The 23,343-nt window shown below is 42.0% G+C and overlaps 1 protein-coding gene across 6 annotated transcripts in view; it reads right to left on the reverse strand.

Moving 5' to 3' along the window:
• The window catches only part of magi1b (membrane associated guanylate kinase, WW and PDZ domain containing 1b), a 230,809-nt gene extending 227,238 nt beyond the window's left edge, over window positions 1-3,571 (reverse strand). For 5 of the 6 annotated variants that reach the window (XM_017711575.2, XM_017711557.2, XM_017711565.2 and 2 more), the window contains exon 1: window positions 2,852-3,571. In XM_017711575.2, the coding sequence (XP_017567064.1) occupies window positions 2,852-3,128 (277 nt within the window). In that variant the 5' untranslated portion in view covers window positions 3,129-3,571. The remainder of the gene's footprint in view (window positions 1-2,851) is intronic. The other variant, XM_017711547.2, reaches the window with a different exon arrangement.
• Window positions 3,572-23,343: the final 19,772 nt, after the last annotated feature.

Consider the following 23,343-nt stretch of genomic DNA (forward strand, 5'->3'; position numbering starts at 1 on the left):
AGACTATAGGTTATTCAGACACAAAGGCCGAGTTCCCAGAGAGCCGGAAGACTTTCTCAAGGCCATTTCATGGTATGACCGCAGTGCTGGCACTGCAGACTACTGAGGATGCAGGTGTGTGTATGTGTGGAGGGACAGAGAGAGAAACAGAACTGTGGCAGTTTTAGAGATTAAAACTCTACTGTACAGTCATGGAACTGATGAAATAAGACGACCTGAATAAAACACTTCCGAGTAAACGAAGAGTAAACACTGAGGTAAACATAACTCTAAAGTTCGTTCACTGACCGTCGGCTCTGTGCTGTCCTGGAAGTGCCGCTTTTTAAAAGTGTGAGTCAGATTTCACAGAACACGATGATAAACATCACCTTCTTCTAAAGATACAGGCGAAAACACAGATTAGCCTGAGCTGCCAAACACAGTCTCTCAATTAAGGCCAATTTCTCCAAAACCACCAGCCAAACAAAGTACACACAGATCAGAGAGAGAGAGAGAGAGAGAGAGAGAGAGAGAGAGAGAGAGAGAGAGAGAGAGAGAGAGAGAGAGAGAGAGCGAGACAGAGAGAGCGACAGAGAGAGCGACAGAGAGAGCGACAGAGAGAGCGACAGAGAGAGCGACAGAGAGAGCGACAGAGAGAGCGAGACAGAGAGACAGAGAAAGCGAGACAGAGAGACAGAGAAAGCGAGAGAGAGACAGAGAAAGCGAGACAGAGAGAGAGCGCGAGACAGAGAGAGAGCGCGAGACAGAGAGAGAGCGCGAGACAGAGAGAGAGCGCGAGACAGAGAGAGAGCGCGAGACAGAGAGAGAGCGCGAGACAGAGAGAGAGCGCGAGACAGAGAGAGAGCGCGAGACAGAGAGAGAGCGCGAGACAGAGCGAGACAGAGCGAGACAGAGCGAGACAGAGCGAGAGATAGACAGAGGGGAAGAAAGGAAAGAGACAAAGCAAATAAAAGGCTGAATGAAGAGAAAGAGTGAAAAAATGAGTGAAGAGAAACAAAAGTGAGAGATGGAAAGAAGAATGAGAGATGGAAAGAGTCAGCAAAGAGAACGAGAGCAACAGAGGAAGAAACAGTGAAAGAGAAAGTGAATAAAAGCAGAAAAGGAAGAGTGAAAGAAAGACAGAAGAGAAAGAAGCAGGTGAATGAAAGAAAGAGTGGAAAGAGGGACAAAGGTGAAACAAGAAAGATAGTGAGAGTGAATAAAGGAGAAGGGAGAAAAGGGGAGTGAAAGAAATGAGAGGGAAGAGAAAGAAGCGGGGGCTGAAAAGAATGAGACTGAATGAGAGAAGTGAATATCTGAATGAGAGAGAGAGAAAGAAAGAATAAAAAACAAGAGAAAAAAAAAGAGTGAAAAGAACAGAGAGACCAAAGTGAATGAGGGAAAAAAGGACGAGAGGGAGAGAGAATGAAAAACAGAAAGAGGAGAAAAAGAGAGGGAAATGAGGAAATGAGAGAGAGAGAGAGAGATGGAAGAGTGCCCGGTGCTGCTGGAGGACTGCAGTTGGAGCCGACTGGCCGGTTTCTTCGTATTGTCTGAAGTCATTTGGTGAAACGGGGCAGAGCGGCTGAGGCCGGAGACGCTGTCATAACTTAAACCATGTGATGAGAGAGAGCCGCTCCACAGGGAGCATCTGTACATCAGCGCTGACCCCACACAACGTCGGGCCACCACCTGAGATTTACAGTCCGGGGTCAGTGCCGTCCACTGCGTCCACGCTGATACGAGTTACCACAGAGCCCTGATCTGTGACCAGAGAGGGAAGGAGGGGACTGTGCGAATGATTTCTACGGCTATTCAGCTGTTAAACGGCGCAGAGCACCACTGACCTTCACTGGGCCCGTCTAAGTGATGTCGTATATTGTGTTGTATATGGTTCTGTATGGCACCAAATAGGGTTCCGCTATTGTTACGACGTCAAGCTTATACAAACAGAAAAAAGCTTTTTGGTGCTAGAACCATATACAACCCACACTACGACACACTACGACACACTACGACACACTCTCCATCAATCTGAAAAACCATTCCACCATGCAAAGTACCGCTGAAACATAAAATGGTTCTATATCCAACTTCTAAACCACTGAGGAGCCATCATTTTAAGTGTTCACACAGAACCTGTAGTTCTAAATAGAACGACTGTCTTTACTAAAGAACCACTGAAGAACTTGGAGATCATATTGGTTCTATGTGGAACTATTGCCTTTACTAAACAACCCTGGAAGAACCATCTTAATCGTGCATGTAGAACACACGGTTCTACACAGAACTATTGCCTTTACTAAAGAACCCCCAAAGAACCTTCTTAATTATGCATGTAGAACACACGGTTCTACACAGAACTATTGCCTTTACTAAAGAACCCTCAAAGAACCTTCTTAATTATGCATGTAGAACACACGGTTCTACACAGAACTATTGCCTTTACTAAAGAACCCCCAAAGAACCTTCTTAATTATGCATGTAGAACACACGGTTCTACACAGAACTATTGCCTTTACTAAAGAACCCTCAAAGAACCTTCTTAATTATGCATGTAGAACACACGGTTCTACACAGAACTATTGCCTTTACTAAAGAACCCTCAAAGAACCTTCTTAATTATGCATGTAGAACACACGGTTCTACACAGAACTATTGCCTTTACTAAAGAACCCTGGAAGAACCATCTTTAAGCGCATGAGAGCAGTTGTGGACATCAAAGGAAAATCTGAACTAATAAGAAAAAAAACTCAAACACCTGACAAAATAAGAGTCCTAAAAGTCCTAAAAGTCCTCAGAAAAGCAGCGCATGAAGCCTGAAATGAAAGCCCACATATCAAAACTCGCGCGTCCCTCCAGCGCCGTTTACCTTGTGGAACAGTTCTGAGTCTGACCGCGGCTCCTCTGCAGTTCTGCACGAGGCTCAGCACGTCGTAGAGCGGCAACCCGGACACGCTGAGCCCCTCCACCTCCAGCACGAGCTCCCCCGGCTCCACGGCTCCGTTCAGCGCGGCTCCGGTGTGCACGAACTCTCCCCGCTCCGCGCCGCCCAGCAGCCCCTGAGGCCCCGCCACCGCGTCCCGGGACACCGCGCTGTCGCGCAGCCTCCGGCTCCAGTGGCCCTTCCGATCCCCCGCCTTAGACATGGCACGAACAGGTACAGGTGGGTCCCCGCTTTAACAAACGCCAGCACCCGCTCCGCGACTAGGCTGCCTTCATAGGTCACAACATCCGCAACAAAGTTTCTCAGCTGCCCTTAGAAACATCAACACAAGCCCGTTTTCTCCTCCACTGGGAACAAAAATAATAAAAATAGGAAAAGAGAAAAAGATCAAGCCATTATCTTCCGCTCCAACTTAACGAGCCGCAACTCCGAGCACAGCTGCTTCTAATTCCACTTCATTATATTCCTCCTGATCATCTTCCTAACATCCACTAATCCACTCGGGAAGTCCGCGGCAGTTTTCACTCTTCCAAAAAAAGGCCTCTCTTCTTCCTCAGACTTTCTTACTTTTTCCTCTGAAACTCCTCTTTCGCTCCTAATCCACCTCCAGATCGCGGCTCCTTTAAACAGGTACTCCGTTCGTCGTCTCCTCTTTTTCGTTTCGCCTCCGTTGCTCCACTCAAACGGGGGAGGGAGCGATAGTAAAGTTTCGCGCATGCGCCGTGCGGACTGTATTTTTTTCCCACCCGTATTCAGACAATCGCCTCCCCCACATGCGCTGCGATTGGCTTCACAGGCGGACGGCAGTACCGTAGCCACGCCCCAATTAAGGCTATTGGCCACTCACAAGCGGACGGGCGTTCTAGAACGTGAAGTGCGAGCCCCGCCTCCTTTGCTAGGATTGGCTACTTTCAAGCAGTCCGCCGTTCTAGAGCACAAATAATAAGCCCCGCCCCCTGGCGGTGGGCTTGGCTACTGTGTCTCTCAAGCGGCGGTTTGATTGCAGATGTAAATTACTGACCAATCCCAGCACGCGAAGGCGGGGCTTATTTGAAAACTGGTGGGGGGGGAAAAAGAAAGTCCGAAAGGAACGCAGGGTCCTAAAGCCCGCCTAATTCTGTCCCCCAATGTAATGTTTACTATATTTCTATTTTAACTATTTTTAGTTTTCAATAGTCAAAATGTTTTCATTTCTACTAAGTTTAAGGGAAAAAAATGTAACAGCACTTTGAACAGCATTCACTTCATAGAATTAAATATAATTATATTAAAAGATAATATAATGATTATTATTATTGTTAGTAATAATCACAGTTGTAGTAACAGCAGTATTAGTAATACTAGGCCTGTTAGTATTAATATAAGCCTCGTCTTATCATTTGACATTATATGTTATTTAATTCATTAAGTCATTCTAGTCACCTAAAAGGGAAATTCCACCAAATATTCAAAATTGGTCCACAATTAAATTATTAAGACAAACAAAGTGGTTTGATGTTAAATGTGGCCTTCTAGAGAGACTTTCTGAGTCAGAATTGCTCACAGCGGTGGTGACAAACAGATTCTATCATTCTGCAGTCACTGTTTTGGCCCATTCATTTTAAGGCATCACAATGAGCAAAAAAGCCTTTTTTCTTAGATTTTATACTTATTGACATTACATATGAAAAACTGCATATAGGTTCACTGGGGGGTTTTGTACAGTAAATAAAATGATCTGATTTGTGCTGTAGACTTTGTGACCCCTGGTTCATATCAAGTTCGAGTTTGCCTTATTGACAGGGTGAATTAGGATTTGTGCTGTTGAAGCATTGCAACAATAATCTACATGCTAAAGGTTTTAAAAACAAGATGCAGGCGGAATATAACAACAGGGAAAGGAGAAGACAAGGTTATGCTTTGGTGGTCACTTACTGTCCTGGAGCGTATGACATTCATCCAGATATCTGGCTGCGGTGGGCGCCGATGGACCCTCTCCTCATATAATTACTAATTCATCATTATCTCCCAATGGCCTGGAGTTGTTTGTATGTTTTTCAAAATTATTAAAATATTCATTCCTGATGAATCCATGTTTTAGGCAGTTTAGTAGGAAGTGCACCTCTGCCTCTAACCCAGCTCTCCTGCAGTGACCACATACTCTTTCAGTAACCAGGACTTTTTAAACCTACCTTCCTCAATGGCCAGACTGTCCCTATCACCAAGACTGTAAAGAAATCTGATTCTGTAAGTTGACTCTCATCAAACACATCTGCTCGACTTCTGCTCGATGTCATACATCTTCTAAACAAACTGTGAAAAATTGGTGGAAATCCTGTCCAGTTTAAGGTGATTTGAGTAGAATATGGCCAAATGTTTCATTGTACAGGGCCTAATGGGATGAATTCACACCCCCTAAAAGACAGATGGCGAGATGCTTATAGATTTGAATGAGATTAACAGGCAGCAATTAGCAAATCGTAATGAAAGCTCACAGCAGGACGCCAGTCTTTTAAATTTAGACTTTTATTCTGTAATTCAGTTCTGCTCAATTCAACAGTTCAACTTTGTTGAATATATCTTTCCACACCCATGGTCCACTTTATCAGCTCCGCTGACCATGTAGGTGCACTTTGTAGTTCAACAATTACAGCCTGTAGTCCATCAGTTTCTCTGATACATTGTTAGCACACTTTTACCCTGTTCTTCCATGGTCAGGACCCCCACAGGACCACCTCAGAGCAGGTACTATTTGGGTGGTGGATCATTCTCAGCCCTGCAGTGACACTGACGTAGTGGTGGTGTGTCATTTGTGACCTCAGTGTCACTGCTGGACTGAATAGTCCACCACTCAAAAATGTCCAGCCAACAGCGTTCTGTGACCACTGATGAAAGACTAGAGGATGACCAACACAAACTGTGCAGCAGCAGATGAGCTGTCGTCTCTGACTTTACATCTATTAAGTGGACCAACAAGGTAGGAGGGTCTAATAGAGTGGACAGTGAGTGGACACAGACTTAACACACCACCACTACGTCAGTGTCACTGCTGAGAAATCCACTATCCAAATAATACCTGCTCTGTGGGGGTCCTGACCACTGAAGAACAGAAGTATGCAGAGAAACAGATGGACTACAGTCTGTAACTGTAGAACTCCAAAGTGCAGCTATACAGTAAGTGGACCTGATAGAATAGACAATGAGTGTAGAAACAAGGAGGTGGTTTTAGTGAAGTGGCTGATCAGTAAAGTTTGAGTAGAGTTTGCATTCATGGTCTTTTTAATGCTGTGGGTATGACCAGTTTAACAGCTCGAGGGTGGAAACTGTATTTGAACGTGAATGTTCTATCTCTTCCCAGATGGCAGCATGTGGGACAGGAAGTGGCTAAGGTGTTTGGGGTCTGAGTAATACTGGTGGATTTCCTGAGGCATGTCCAACATGGGTGGGAGGACAGCTACAGTGAACAACTGGGCAGTGGAGCTGCCATACCAGACTGTGACGCAGCAGGTCAGAATGCTCTCCGCAGTGGACTTCTAGAAGTTGGAGAGGGTTTGACAGCTTGGTTGACGCTCCTTAGAGAGGAGAGTCAATGGTCAGAGGTGTCTACACTCTTCTTGAAGTCAACAATCATGTATGCTGTCTGTGAACCACTCTATGAGACGTTTCACCACGTCTTTGTACGCTTCCTCACTGTTGTTAGTGTTAAGGCCCCCTGCCATCATGTCGTCAGCGAACTTGATGGCAGTGTTCGAGATGTGCTTGGCGATGCACTCTTGGGTGATAAGACACAGCTTTGTAGACAGGCCCCTGCTGAGAGTGAGGGTCGCAGAAGTGTGGCCACCATCCTGAAGCCTACTGGTGAAGAAATCCAGAATCCAGATGAAGACTGTGTGACTGATTCCTAGGGTTTTGAGCTTGGAGACCAGTCTTGAGGGGATAACTGCGTGGAATGCTCAGCTGAAATCACTGACCAGCATTCTCACGTAGGTGTTCCTGCCCTCCCGATGGTTCAATGCACTGTGCATTGCTAGGGAGATGGCATCTTAGATGGGTCAATGGGTCCACATGCTGGGATCCAGAGTTCTTGGCAGACAATTCCTAACGTGAGACCAGGCAGAAATGCCACACTGAAGTGCACACACTTGTAGGACCTGTTTTAACTGTCAGTGGAGGAATTTAGAGTAGAAATGAATGGATGACGGGGCTTAATGTGAGTAACCTCGTCGTTCTCGTCCAACCAGATTGTTGCTGTCTTTCTGGCTGACTTCATTTAACACCAATTGTTCTGCAAATGTACTCATAAGAGTCCTGTCGAACCGGTTTCTTGCAGTCATTTCATGAAACCAGTGACTGTTCACATGTGACATAGTATTTTGTCCTTGGAAAACAATGTTGTCCACATTTTACAATATGAAGGACACATTTAACAAAAACATATGCTGCTTTTATCATTCAACTGTTATTATCAGAGGAATGTCATCATTTTTAACCTAAGCTCTATATTACACAACTTTAGTATGTGGTCAATTGACAGGAACAATGATTTCTGCAAGTTTCCTTGTAGTAGGTAAAAGAAGAGAAAACCTGAATGTTTACAATGGAATCCAATAGGAAGATGTTTGATATTTTGAGTCAATCTTTTCTAAATACAGGAAACTATGTCAAAGGCAATTGGTCATACAATACAGGTAAATCTGGTTAAAAAATGCTGGAATATTACAACAGTAGGGAGATTTTATGTATGGTAGATGCTTTATTGGTCAAATTTGCCTCTTTAAGTGTTTCTGGAGGACAGAGGAACTTAAAATGCCCCTAATCTGGAGCAAAATAGGGCTTTTTGAAGCCCTTACACAATATTTTTATTATCTTCAAATGACCCAGAGGTCAAGAAAGGCAGCACTAAGAGTCAAATCTGATCAAATTAGTTTATTATAATTTATATTAGTTTATATCATGTTAGTTTAATTTTTCAGTATTGCATTAATTATATTAGCCTTTTTTCTAGTAGTTATCATGCTGTTTGTCATTCATTCATGCATCGGCAGCAGCATCACTTGCCCAGCAGCAGTTTAATCAGGAGATATTTGCAAGTCTTAAATGTACCAGCAGAACACAGCATTAGAAAAGTCATTATTCTCATCATCATCACTGTCTGTCTCCTCATCATCATGTTTATGCATGCAGCTCATGTGAGTCACTTATTTATTTGTGTGTGAATCATATACACACCACACAAAAACATGCGCATAGATAAGCCAAAACATTACCTGCCTATTATGCTGCTGTTTTACTGCGAGCTGCCAAACAGTTCTGACCCACCCACGACTCCACAAAACCTCTGAAGGTGCCTTGAGATATCTAGCACTGAGATATCAGATCCCATAAGCCTGTTAAGTTGTTGAAGGTTATTGTTCCAGGACATCCCACAGATGCTTGATTTTATTGAGATCTAGGTAATTTGGAGGCCCAGGCAACACCTTGAACTCGTCATCATATTCCTCAAGCCTTTCTTAAACACTGGGTGCAGTGGGTAAGGTACGTTATCCTACTGAAAGAAGCCACTGACATTGGGGAATACCATTGCCATGAAGAGGTCAGCAACTATGTTTAGGTTGGCACATGTATATGACATCCACGTGAATGCCTGGACCCAGGGTTCCCCAGTGGAACATTCTTCAGGGCATCCCGCTCATTCCACCAGCTTGTCCTTTTCCTGCAGTGCATCCTAGTGCCATCATTTCCCCAGGTAAACAGCACACACATAGCCATAGCGAATAACAGTCTAAAATGTCTTTGTGTGCTGTCGGACTAACATCACCCATCACTGGAACTAAGGGGCCAAATCCTGAAAAAGCCCATTATCCCTCCTCCACCAAACTTTACTCTTGGCACTATGCATTCTGATAAGTTGCATTCTCGTTGCATTTGCCAAACTCAGATTATTCCATCAGACTGCTAGATAGTGAATCATGATTCATCACTCCAGAGAACACACTTCCACTGCTCCAAAGTCCAGTGGTGGCATATGCTTTACACCTCTCCAGCCAAATGTTTGGAATAATACATAGTAACCTTTGGCTTATGTGCCCCTGCTCTGCCTTGGAAACCTATTTCATGAAGCTCCTAACACACAGTTCTTGTGCTGATGTTGCTTCCAGAGGCCATTTGGAGCTCTTTAGTGAGTGGTGCAACAAAAGACAGGGGATTTTTACAGACTATGCGCTTCAGCACTCTGCACCCCTGCTCTGTGAGTTTGCATGGTCTACTGCTTCATGGCTGAGTTTTAGAACACCCCAAAATGGAAACTATTCTGTTTAATGTCTCATTGCCCTCTGAAACGAAAGCATAGTACAAATAAGCAATTGGAGTTAAAAAAGAAGTCATGGAATCAATTTATGTATGTGGGTATATATATATGTGTGCGTGTGTGTGTGTGTGTGTGTGTGTATATATATATACATATATATATATATATGTATATGTATATATATGTGTATATATATGTGTGTGTGTGTGTGTGTATATATACACACACACACACACACACACACACACACATATATATATATATACACACATATATATATACACATAGATATGATGAGATGAGTCTGACTGCGTGGAAATAAGATGGGCTGCGTTTTTCACCTTCGGGAAAAAGACGATATGTTCCCTTCTGCTAAAAATAACAGTAAAAGTGCCCCCTTTCTCTCCAGAGATGCTGTGCTTTGGTTTGAGTGGGGCAGAAAGTAGGAAGAACTTTTAAAAAAAACCCAGATTCTTCCCTAGATGCATATTCCACAGATCAGGGACCCTAACTGACACTTGGAGCTCTCAATGTCGCTTGAGTGACATTTTATCTTTAAAAAAATGGGTCATTCTTTTGTAAATCAAAATGCTATGTACTTGTTAATCTAACATATGTGGCCTTCTGTCCACCTCCTGAAGGCCTAGTCAACGGGGTGGCTCACTTGGCTGTGTCTTCATTAGTGCCACAGAGAAAAAAAAATCAATTTACACTGTGTGCTTCAAGAACCATTTAATTCCCAACCAGTAACGATTAACTAAACCTTCCAGACATGGATGGGCATAGAAGGCCCTAAGGATTCCTTTCTGATTGAGGGAGTTAATGCTGTGCAATGCAGTCAACAATATCACACAATATACGCATGCACTTCATTCTAGTGTTCTTAAATTTGGACATAGAAGACACTGAAAGTCAACCTGAATGGATCTTTCTCACTTTGTTAGATAATGTGCTTTGTCATTTTAAGTGTAATTCGTCATATTTTACCATTTCAAAGGCAACATTTGAGTTGGAAGCTCTGCTGCAGCCTCAGATGCAGAAACCTCTTCAATCCTCAGCACAGCAGCCATCAGCCCCACTATGGCTTCTGCTCAGCTCAGCAAGTGGTGATGATGTAACATGTCTAATCCCATTTATTTGACTGCTGAAAGACGCTGGAACACATTTTGAGAATTAAAGTAACGAGTCCCGGGACGCTGCTGCTGCTGCTGCTGCTGCTGCTGCTCTGATCGTCCCACATATTTCTTATTTAGGGCCACTGCATGTAATATTTACATATATTATATTTGTTCGTCTGTGGTAAAATGATGGCTATTACTGTCACTACTGTTGTTAGAAATATCAGTTTTTCAGAGTGATGACAGGCTGGTTTGAGTCCGTTTTGGACAGAATTTTGTCAAGCGCAAAAAAATCTGACCAACATTTCACACCCAATTAACTCTAATACTAAAACAATAAAACAATAACTAATAACTGGAAACCCAATATCACAGGGATGTTTATGGATAAATAGCTTCTTTTCCTCCAAACATGGGAATTTCCAAGTATTGGAGATGTTTTTTGAGTGGTTTTGCTCTCTTGTCTGTAAAAACCAGAGAACTGGAGACCAACCTACCTACAGAAGCAACACACACACACACACACACACACACACACACACACACACACACACACACACACAGTGTTGGGCAATCTATAATCATGTAAGCATGTAACGATGTGTTGAGATACTTCTTTAAGGGGGAGAGAGAGAGGGAGAGAGAGAGAGAGAGAGAGAGGCAGAACGAGAGAACAAGACATGAAAAGAGAGGGAGTGAGAAAAAGAAGGAGCTAAGAAAGAAAATGAAAGAAAGAAAGAATGAGAAAAATGGAGAAAGAGAGAGAGATAAAAAAAGTGACAGAGAGATAAAAGGTAGAAAAGGAGAGGGAAAGAAAGACAAACAAACAAAGAAGCGATAAATACACAAAGAACAGAGCAACAGGGAGAAAGAGAGGGAGTGACGGAGAGAAAAAACAGAGAGAGTGAACATGAAAGAAAGAAAGGAAAACAGGCAGACAAGAAAGAATAAAGACAAACAGAAAAGAGAGGGAGAAAGAAAAGGGAGTGATGAGATAGAGTAAGAAAGGAAGAATGAGAAAAATGGAGAAAGAGGGAGAAAAAAGGGGTAGAAAAGGAGAGGGACAGAAGAGAGGGGTGAAAAAAGAGAAAGACAGAGAAAGAGAAAGAAAGAAAAAAGCGATAAATACACAAAAAAACAGAGCAACAGAGAGGAAGAGAGGGAGTGATGGAGAGAAAAAACAGAGAACATGAAAGAAAGAAAGAAACAAACAAACAGGCAGAAAAGAAAGAGGGAAAGAAAGAAATAATAAAGGCAAACAGAAAAGAGAGGGAGGAGGAGAAAGGGAGTGATGGAGAGATAACAGAAAGTATGAAAGAAAAAGAAAGAAAGAAAGAAAGCGACTGAGACAAAGAGTAAAAAAGGAGAGAGAGTGAGAAAGAGACAGAAGGGGGGGGTGCTCTCCTTTACCTCCCCCTTTATGCTGTTTTATCTGTTTTCAAAGACGCTACAGCGTATCCCAACATTGTGACTGAAACCAGCACTAAACCTAATTCAGCTCCAGATTCCAAGGCAAAGTCAGGATTAGAACTGAGCGCAGCCTGAAAAAGAAACCATTCATCAGTGAAATGAACAGATAAGCAGCCTGAGAGCGTCTATTAGACATGCTGGAGAAGCCAGTGGAGTTCTTGATAATGAATCAGCGCAGAGTATTAATTGCTATAATATAATAATTAATTATTATAATAATTAATATAATATACTAAACAGCATTAATGTGTGTTATGAAGCACAAGGGACGGCAGCCCAGTGTCTCGCCTTTCCTATACAAGTTCAAATGAATCCCAGCCTGAATGTTTCTGTTTACACATCCTTTACAGGGAAAATGTATAAAATCTCCAAATTACTGTGAGATATTTACCATTCCTTCAAACAGAAAGTGAGAGAGATAAAAAAGAAGTGAAAGAGAAAAAAGAGGGGGTGGAATAAGAGAGGGAGTGCAAAAAGAAAGAAAGACAAACAAATAAAGAAGCGATAAATACATAAAGAACAGAGCAACAGGGAGAAAGAGAGGGAGTGATGGAGAGAAAAAACAGAGAAAACATGAAAGAAAGAAGCAGAGGCAGACAAGAAAGAATAAAGACAAGCAGAAAAGAAAGGAGGAGAAAGAGAAAAGGAGTGATAGAGAGATAACAGAGAGAGAATCAGAAAGAAAGAAAGAAAAAAATGGAGAGAGAGATAAAAAAAGAGAGAGAAAGAAAAAGAGGGCGGGAGAGAAGAGAAAAGAGAGGAAGAAAGAAAAAGAAAGAAAGACAAACAGAGGCAAACAAGAAAGAATAAAGACAAACAGAAAAGAGAGAAAAGAGAGGGAGAAAGAGAAAGGGAGTGATGGAGAGATAACAGAGAGAATCTGAAAGTAAGAAAAATGGAGAGAGAGAGAGAGACAGAGAGAGATGAAGAGGAAAGAGGGGAAGACAGAAAAAGAAAGAAAGAAAGAATGCGACTGGGTGAAATTGCAAAAAAAGAGAGAGATTGAGAAAGAGAGAGAGAGAGAGAGAGAGAAAGAGAGGAAGACAGAAAAAGAAAGAAAGAAAGAAAGAACTGGGTGAAATTGAAAAAAAAGAGAGAGAGATTGAGAGAGAGAGAGAGAGAGAGAGAGCGAGAGAAAGAGAGAGAGGGAGAAAGAGAGAGAGATGGAGAGAAAGAGAGACGGAGAGAGAGAGAGAGAGAGAGAGAGAGAAAGAGAGAGAGAGAGAGAGAGAGAGACGGAGAGAGAGAAAGAGAGAGAGAGAGAGAGACGGAGAGGGGGGGGGGGGGGGGATGCTCTACTTGTTCTCCACTCTTCTCTCCATGACTGCACCAGTTTGCTGCCAGAGAGTCTCAGACTGACTGGACTGATGTTCAGTGACGGCTGGAGCTTTTTCTGTTTCAGACTCAGTTATTTCTGCTTTTATATAGCCTGAGAGAATCTATTAGACATGCTGGAGAAGCCGCTGGAATTCTTATTAATTGCAGTATAATATACCACAGTATCATTAATCACAAGGGACAGCAGCACAATGTCTTGCCTTTTCTATAAACCCATACGCAAGTTCAAATGAATCCCATCATGAATGTTTCTGTTTAAGGAGACACGCCACCTGTTTCTGAAATTTCAGTTATTTTCTTTAACAAACTTCATCACCTGGCCCATGGGGCAATTTATGGATTTATTTATCACTCATATTCCACATACACATCCTTTATAAGTAAAATGTATAAAATGTCCATATTACTGTGAGTTATTTACCAGTCCTTCAAATAGTCATTTATGGATATTACAAATCTAAGCCCTGCGTAGAACAAAAGCGCTTGTTTATGACCCAAATATGTCCTTTCTGTACGGAATAACACCTGAACCTGGGAGGTGATTTATGGATTCCAGGTGTAATATTAAACAGCCCCTTCACAAATGGCTGCATTAAAGAGAGAGTTTGGCAAAAAAATCAGATTTACACATTTGCCCCTCTTTCCCCAAATGTGCTCGATCAGCTCAGACGTGTTTGGTGTGTGAAGTTTGATTTTATATTTTCGTACTGAAGCTACGAGGCTACCGACTCTTATCTGGTGTTTTTTTTAGCACCGCTAGGCCACAGAGAGACCTGCCTAGATCTCTCACTGTGAGGCAACATACTGGAGAACCTTTTGTCCTATCTTTTTTGAAATTTAGCACTTGAGAGCTTCTAAATAAAACCCTAAATCCAAATTCTGCTACTGAACGTACACCAGAGAGCCTAAAGTATGTGGACACCTCTCCTAATAATTGAGAGCTGGTGTTTCTGCCACATTCATTGCTAAGAAATGTATAAAATCAAGCACATAGCCATGCAGTCTCTATAGACTAACATTGGCAGTAGAGTGGGTCGACCCGAAGAGTTCAGTGACGTTATATGCAGGACTATTATACAAAGTCTGCCCCAGCCAACTGTAAGTGCTATTATTGTGGAATGGAAGCATCTAAGAGCAGCAACAGCTCAGCCATGAAGTGGTAGACCATGTAATTTGTAAAAGTCCTCTGTTGCATCAGTCTCAGAATTCCAAACTACCTCTTGAAGCAACATCAGCACAAGAACTGTGCATTGGGAGCTTTGTGAAATGGGTCAGCAGCTGCATACAAGAATAAGATCATTATTCACAATGTGTTGGCTGGAGGGGTGTAAAGCACACTGCCACTGGACTCTGGAGCAGTGAATGTGTGTTCTCTGGAGTGATGAATCATGCTTCACTGTCTGGTAGTCTGATGGATGAATCTGGGTTTCGTGGATGCCAGGAGAAGGCTACCTACCAGAATGTACGGTTCCAACAGTAAAGTTTGGTGGAGGAAGGATAATGGGCTGTGGATGTCTTTTAGGGTTTGGCCCCTTAGATCCAATCAGTGGTAATGCTACAGCATACAAAGACAATTATATGCTTCCAATTTTGTGGCAGCAGTTTGTGGAAGACCCTTACCTGTTTGATAATATCAGATAATATCATAAAAGCTCATAATATCTCATGGAACGCCAGAAGAATGGGAAGGTTGTTCTAGACGCAAAGGGGAGCAACTGATTGTGGAATGAGATGCCCAATAAGTTCATGTAAGTGTTATTTTCAGGTGTCCCCATACTTCTAGCCATATAGTATACATTATTACACTTTACTTTATTATTCTCAAAAATAATGTTACACCCATTTTGTTATCTATAAACAAAATCTGGGCAAAATGTATGTCAGTAGATGCTACTACTTCTTTCAGCTATGAAGCATGACATTACATAACAAATCAGTGTGGATTCAGGCAAGCGTGTGATGACTTAAGCAGGCAGTTTGCATGATCTTAATCAGCGGGACATTAGCTTCCATTACATGTTAACTAAATTTGCCTCATCGCTCATGGCGACCATATGGATAGTGGACTTTTTTTTCCATCCATCTTGAAGATGCATATCCTCTTCTTCTTTTATCTTCAACAGTTCTTCTCAAAACATCATCATCATCATAAACGAGTCCAGATTGGGTCAGTTGGGAGAACAGAGAATCCCAGATGATCCTGTACCCTGCAACTCATCAGACGCCCAAAACATTTCAACTGGCATCTCTCTATGTGGAGGAGTAGACGCTCTACTCTGAGCTCCTGCTGGCTGACTGAGCTTCTCACCCAACCCGGCAGAGTGTAGCCCACCACCCTGCGAAGAATGCTCATGTCTGCCGCTTGTATTTGTGATCTCATTCTTTCGATCATTACCCACAGCTTATGACAGTAGGTGAGGGTGGGGATGTAGACCGATGCCTGTCTCAGCCTGTGGCCGATCTTATGATCCCTCTTTACATCACTCATGAACAAGATCCTGAGATAATTAAACTCCTCCACATGGGGCAGTTCCTTTCCCCTTACCTGGAGTTGGCATGCCATCCTTTTCTGGGATAGGACCATGGACTTGGAGATACTGATCGACCTACCAACTGCTTCACACTCAGCTGCAAACCAGGCATCCATACAATCCAGCCAAAAGAACAACATCATCTGCAAATAGCAGAGATGAAACCCTCCAGCATCCACATATAATGCCCTCCAGACCTCGGCTATACCTTGACACCCTGTTCATGAATATCACAAACAGGAGTAGAGACAAAGCACAACCTTGGCAGAGTCATTAGCTAAACTTAATGCTGAACATATATGAACGCAACTCTTACTCTGGGAGTACAGAAGTTGAAAGGCCTGGAGTAGTAGCCCCAGCACCCCATACTCCCGGAGGACCTCTCACAAGATATCTAGGGGAATGCAGTCGTAAGCCTTCTCTGAGTCCATGAAGCACATGTAGACTGGGTTGGCAAACTCCAGTGGCCCCTCAACAATCTGAGAGAGGCTGAAAAGCTGGTCCACAGCTGAGACAGAATCTGCATTGTCCCTGCTCCCTGTCCCTTTGAGGTTCAACTATAGGTCAGAGACTCCTTTCCAGCACCTTGGCATAATAAACTCTCCCAGAGAGGCTAAGCAGTGCGATACCCCAGTAGCTGGCATGCACTCTTCGATCCCCTTTACAGATAGACTACAGCAGGGGTGCGCAACTCCACTGGAGGGCTAGTGTCTATCACAGTTTTGAGGTTTCCCTACTCAAACACTCACAGATAAGTGTAAGCAGGTGTGGTTGAGTAGGTAAATCACCAAACTGTGCCGGACATCGGCCCTCCATGACCAGAGTTGCGCACCCCTGGACTACAGTCTGTAATTGTAGAACTACAAAGTGCTTCCATATGTAAATATGAGTGTAGAAGTAGTTGGTTAGTTCATGTTTATCATATACTTTTCCTTTTTAGCTCCACTATGGTGTCCTTTTGCTTCAAGTCCAGCAGACGATATGTTCTAGTGACTCTGTTTGCTCCACTTATTAATTATTATGCTGCATATTTCTGTTACAAGGCATACTCCCTCACCAAATCACAGTGTTAGCCTGCTAACCCCTTTACGCAAGCTGCCCGAGACAGCGAGAGAGAGAGAGAGGGAGAGAGAGAGAGAGAGAGAGAGAGAGAGAGAGAGAGAGAGAGAGAAATGTGGATTTTGTCTAATCTCCTCTTTTCCCATGACTCGATAAATCTCTCATCATCACAATATCCCAGAAGATAAAAAAATCTGTTCTTTAACTAAAGCAGAGTGGCAAAGCCGTGTTTGGCTTGCCAGATTAAAGATGAATGTGGCTTTTGAAAAAGACCAACTGATTATCCTCTACTGCTTAAACTCGCTGGCCATTCATCTGCCAATGAGAGCGCTTTTAGCACAGCCACTGACCAGCAGCCTGGCCTTCATAAACAAAAGCGAGGGGAAAAAAATCATATTCATGCAGCTCACGGCATCACAGCTTTTTATAGCCTCTGAATGTTGGTAATTCAACTGCATCGGCATTTGAATGTCAGAATCAATTAGAACAGATTAAAATAATGTCAGATTAAAGTATGCACATTTTTTTAAATGGCCATAAAGCCAACTTGCAATCAAAAAGGTCATTTTTTACCTGGTCATATCATGCATCATTTAAAAAAACGATGTATTGTGTTCTGGGACTGTACCGTAGTGTAATGTTTGATTACATCACTGTGCACTAGTGGGAAGGAAAAAAGAATATAAAAAATGAATGGCATGTCTCTATATATAAATACATGTATACAACACCATTTCCAAAAAAGTTGGAACGCTGTGAAGAATGTAAATATAAACAGAATGTAATGATATGCAAATTATGTAAACCATATTTTTAAAGGAAAATACTAGAAAGACGGCATGTCAAATGTTGAAACTGAGAAATTTTACTGTTTTTCAAAAAATATACGCTCACTTCGAATTTGATGCCAACAACATGTTCCAGGAAAGTTGGGATGGGGATCATGTTTACCACTGTGTTTCATCACATCTTCATTTAACAACAGTCTGTAAACGTTTGGGAACTGAGGAGACCAATTGCTGTAGTTTTGAAAGTGATTGCAGAATGTGGTTTGACACCGTCTTGCTGAAATAATCAAGGCCTTCCCTGATAAAGATGTTGTCTGGATGGCAGCTTATGTTGCCAAAACATGCATGTATCGTTCAGCATTAATGGTGCCTTTATAGATGTCCGTGTCTCCCGTGCCATGTGCACTTAAGCAATCTCACATCCTCATTGATGCTGGCTTTTGAGCCGTGCACTGATAACAACCTGGGTGGTCTTTAGTCCGGAGGACACAGTGTCCATGATTTCCAAAAAGGGAATGTTGATTTGTTGGACCACAGGACAATTTTCCACTTTCCCTCAGTCCATTTTAAGTGAGTTCAGGCCCAGAGAAGGTGGCAGCGTTTCCGGATACTGTTTATATGCATTATTTTTCTTTGCATTTTAGAGTTTTAACTTTGTGCAACAGACAAAAGACAGTGGTTTTCTGAGCCCATGCAATGATTTCCACTACAGAATCGTGTCTGTATACAGTACAAGTACAGTATTTACCGACATAAAAATTAAAAAATGTAAAATGTGGCCTATACAAAAGTTATGGTATATTTTTTATTTTACCATTCTGTTAAAATGAGAGAATGTGTTAACTTATTTTTGCTTAGAAAATCATCTAGAATCATCAAAAAAGTCATTTAACCAGAAGTGTCCAAACTTACATACAACTGTTTTTTCTTTCAGTTACTACTGTGAAATAATGAATGACATTTGAAGCTGTTGGAATCCAGGTACTGTTTTTCCTACATAAGCTTTTTTTCTTCTTTGAGCTGTGAACTAGACACAGATGCTGGAGTCAGCCTCAGCCTCAGCCTCAGCACACCTGAATCCAGGAGAGGGAAGGAGGGCTATTTTCTTTTTCTTTTCTCTGATCTCCTTTTTGATCCAGCTGCTGGGAGAACAGCAAAACAAAAGCCAGCACACACAGATGAAGCCGGCCCACACTGGATGGGAACCTAGTGACCTCGTTGCCGGCCTTGACCCCTCAGCTCTGACCCGAACGCTTGTTTCCCTATGTCTTGTATACAAGGCGCTATACTGACGCTGTCGTGAATTTTCCCGGTTTTTCACAACGTAAATAATTCAGGTGGATCAGACGCAGCAGTGCTGCTGGAGTTTTTAAACACTGTCCACTCTATTGCACACTCCTACCTTGTTGGTCCACCTTGTAGATGATGTTGCTGCATCAGTGGTCACAGGAGGCTGGATATTTTGTTTGGTGGATTATTGTCAGCCCAGCAGTGACACTGAGGTGTTTACAAACTCCAGCAGCACTGCTGTGTCTGATCCACTCAGACCAGCACAACACACACTAACACACCACCACCATATAAGTGTTACTGCAGTACTGAGAATGACCCACTACCCAAATAGTACCTGTCTATGGTGCTCCTGTGAGGGTCCTGAACAGTGAAAAACAGGGTAAAAGGGGGTAATAAAGTATCAGAGAAACAGATAGACTACAGTCTGTAACTGTAGAACTACAAAGTGCAGCTATGCAGTAAGTGGAGCTGATAAAATGGACAGTGAGCGTAGAAACAAGGAGGTGATTTTAATCTTATCAGTATGTATGGGGAAAAAACCGTCCATTCTCCAAAATGCAGTGGAGAACAGCACCAGTATTTCTGTAATCTGGTATGTGTGGTGTGTCTGTTTCCTCTGAGCTAATGTGACAGTGCTGGGTGTGCTGCAGTAAACTGATGCCCAACACTGATAGGATCCACTCAATAAAAACACTACTTACAAACGACACAGCTTTCTTAATCTCTTTGATTGTTTCCAAAGCCCAAACTTTGTAATCTAAGAGAAAGATAAGCATCTAGCGCTGTATGCTCACTCATGGGAAAGCCATAGGAAATCCCACCCCTACTGAAGAAGTAACATTGAAAATATATTCAAACTGGCTTTTATTTTGAATTGTACTGATGGCATATTTCATTTTAACAACCTACGTCGACTTCACAGGTGGTGACCACCCGCTAGGCTAAGGGTAGGGATTAGCATGCTTGGAAACATCTCTGGGAGTTAGGTTTTATTGCCTGCTCACTTGGGTGTATGTATAGAACAGGCTCGTGTAGAATGGGGGGTGGGGTGGGGGGGTGCTATAATGGAATACAGTTGGGAGAATGAAACCTAAGCTGGTGTTTATAAAGCTTCTCAGAGTAGAGGCTCTGCACCAGGATCAGGTTTTAGGCCTGAAACCAGCATAGTTTGCGGTGGCGTTTCACAAAAGCCCGTAGCATTTGTAGCACATGCTAAATCTTCCATTTGTTAGAGGAAAGTCAGCTCACTATGACTGTTTTGATGCTTCGTTATTAGCTTTTAACTAACATCACTTAAAGTAAACCTTTGGAAGGGTCACCTAGCAATGCAATGAACGCTTATAATCAATGTACGTTCTGTATCGTTTTTTTTCCAGGAGAAATGACTAAATTTTTTGTCAAATATGGAAAGTATTTCTTTCTGCAGGTCAACACTGTATGTACAGCAATAACTTGACCAATTGAAATCTAATAAATTAGCTTCTCTTCCTCCCTTCCACAGATACAAAAGTGGAATGGATTGAAAGTTCAGAATATCCACTTTCACAGCATTGCTCCATATTAAAAGCGTCCAGATGTTAAACAGGCCTTCACAAATGTGTAGATTGTCCATGCCATGTGCCCTAATGCACCCCAATACCATCATGAATACTGGCTTTTGAACTGTGCACTGATAACAAGCTGCGTGCTCTTTAGTCCGGAAGACACAGTGTCCATGATTTCCGAACAGATGTTGATTTGTCGGAACACAGATCACTTTTCCACTTCCCCTCAGTCCATTTTAAATTAACTCGGGCCCAGAGAAAGTGGCAGCATTTCTGGATCCTGTTTATATGGTTTCTTCTTTGCATTAGAGTTTTAACTTGCGGCGACAAACTGTTTTCACAGATAGTTGTTTTCATAAGTGTCCATGGAGTGATTTCCACTGCACAATCATGTCTGTTTTTAATGTAGTGCTGTCTCAGAGCTGAAAGATCATGGCCAGCAAAATCTGGTTTTTGGCCTTGTCACTTGCATACAGAGATTTCTCCAGATTATCTTGGTTCTTGGTGATGTTTTGTACGTACATGATGATGAAAACCAAAAGTTCTTTGCTGTTGAAAAGCATTATTCTTGGATTGTTGCACTATTTGCCTGCACAGTTTTTCACAGAGTGGTGAACCCCTCCTCATCTTTACTTCTGAAAGAATCAGCCTCTCTGGCAGGCTTTTTTATACCCAATCATGTTACTGACCTGTTGCCAGTCAATAACCAGGTGTCTCAGTAACTCTACCAGCCTTTTGTTGCCCCCCGTGCCAACTTTTTTGAAACATGTTGCTGGCATCAAATTTTAAAAAGCCAAATATTTTTCCAAAAACAATAAAATATCTCAGTTTCAACATTTGATATATTGTCTTTGTACAATTTTAAATTAAATATAGGCTTTAAACACATACATTTGCACATAATTACATTTTGTTTTTATTTACATTTTGCACAGATTCCCAATTTTTGAGAAATAGGGTTGTAAATAAACATGTCAAATATCAATCCAGCAATAACAATTGCTAAACAACTGTTGGTGAAACATTATCTACAGCATGTGTCAGGCTCCAGTCCTCGTGGGCAAAAACACTGCAGATTTCCGCAAACTGCCTCATTAAACGCAGCTGATTCAGCTCATCGGCTGATTAGCAAGGCCTTCAAGAACTGAATTCAGAGTGTTAGACGAGTGTAAATGTTAATATCTGCAGCACTTTAGCTGAGAAGGTCCCCAGTTTGACATGCCTGATCTGGGAGAATAGAATCATGCTGGTTGGTATAGTGCAGTGGACAACACCACAGTCCCTCATGTTTAAGGCTGGAGTTTGATTTTCCATCTGCGAGAAAAGGGAATTTGCACATTATTTTCAAAAAAGTATTGTTTTGCTAGTACAATTTGGCCATTGACTGGGGTGCACCTGACTGCATGTCTTTGGAATGTGGAAGGAAACCCACACAGACACGGGAAAACCTTAGAAACTCTGGGACCCTGGTTACCCGGCCAGAGAATTGAATGACTGTCTTAAATTTAAATAAAACTTCACTTTTAATAGTCATATGCACAACATTTTTTTTAAACAGAAAATGCACAAGTACAGTTATAAGTATATGTAGATGTAAGCAATGATAGAGGAGAGAGAGAGAGAGGAGCTGGTAGGAATGAACTCAAGTACAGCTTGGAAAAAAACAATTATTTTTTTGCTTAAAAATTGCATAATACTGCTGAGTCAGTATCAAGAAACGCTGTATAAAGTCATATACTTATGTAAGTTTAAACAGCGTGATATTACTATCTTTGGCTGTTTTGTAAATACTCAAAACATGGTATTTACGCTAAGTGTGCATAGCAACATCATTCTATTTGCACTGTATAAATAGCATCTGCTTTTTATTTTTAAACATTTTATGATTAAAGCACCAATAGAAATGCAAAATGAATAAAGTTTACATTTTAAAATTATACATGTTACATTAACTTACCTTGAAAGTTAAGAATGTTTTCCTCCTCCTGCAAAGTTACTCACTTGGAAATACAAGGTTTCATTTTTATGGTGATTTTATGTTTTTCCTAATGTGGTTAATACTTGCGACTTTTGAGGGTTACAAGTTCATTTTTAGGATATTACTGTCTGCAGACATCACTTCAGAAATGCTGGGAGGGTCAGCATTCCATAGCAACCAGTTCCATAGCCCTGTGCATGCTCATGTCATACATGTCAAGCTTGGGCAGTTGCCACACTCTACCATATGCAAGTACCTCCACTAGAAGAAACTGACCGCAAACTATTTCAACATGATTTCTTTGACTGCTTTTACACATACAAGTGTAGACCAGCGTTTTTTCCTCTGGCACGTAAACCATCTGGTGAACTGCCTTAAAATCTGACCTCAGATCAGTCCTGTGTCCAGCTCTCACGGTTGTGTAGGTGGATCCTGTTTAATTCTGACCTGGGAGGGTCTGTGACTCTAGAGAGAAGCAGAACAAAGAAGCTGTGGTGTTGAAGAGGTGGTGTCTACACCACAAGCAACCTCTGGGGTCTAAGCACTTAGAGCTGTCTGGAGAGATGTTTGTGCACATAAAGAACTTTTGTGCTGCTTATGTCATTTCTGGCAATGTACAATGCTGTGAAAAAAGTCCAAAATTACCCTTCTTTATTTAATGTTTGATCAAAACAGTCATTAAGTACAAGGTATTCATTTGTAGGAGGTATATTTGGAGAATCCAGTCCTAACAACCACCTGCAAGACCTGGTAGATCATCAAAACTGTCCCCAAAAGACTGCAAATCAGACAAAGAAGCTGCTAATGTTCTCACAACAATATATTGGTCTCTGTCCAGAGAGCAACATCACTGAATGTGTTTGCGACAGCTTGGATCATGAGAAGCAGAAAATGCAACCAACTTCTAAGACTGAACTTTGGAGGTGTGGAAAAAGTCTCCTGCAAAGAGTAGATGCTGTAATAAAAGTAAAGAGTGGACAAACTACCTAGATAGCAAATATGATATGGCCCA

This window comes from Pygocentrus nattereri, chromosome 21 (assembly GCF_015220715.1).
Source record: "Pygocentrus nattereri isolate fPygNat1 chromosome 21, fPygNat1.pri, whole genome shotgun sequence".
NCBI lineage: Eukaryota > Metazoa > Chordata > Actinopteri > Characiformes > Serrasalmidae > Pygocentrus > Pygocentrus nattereri.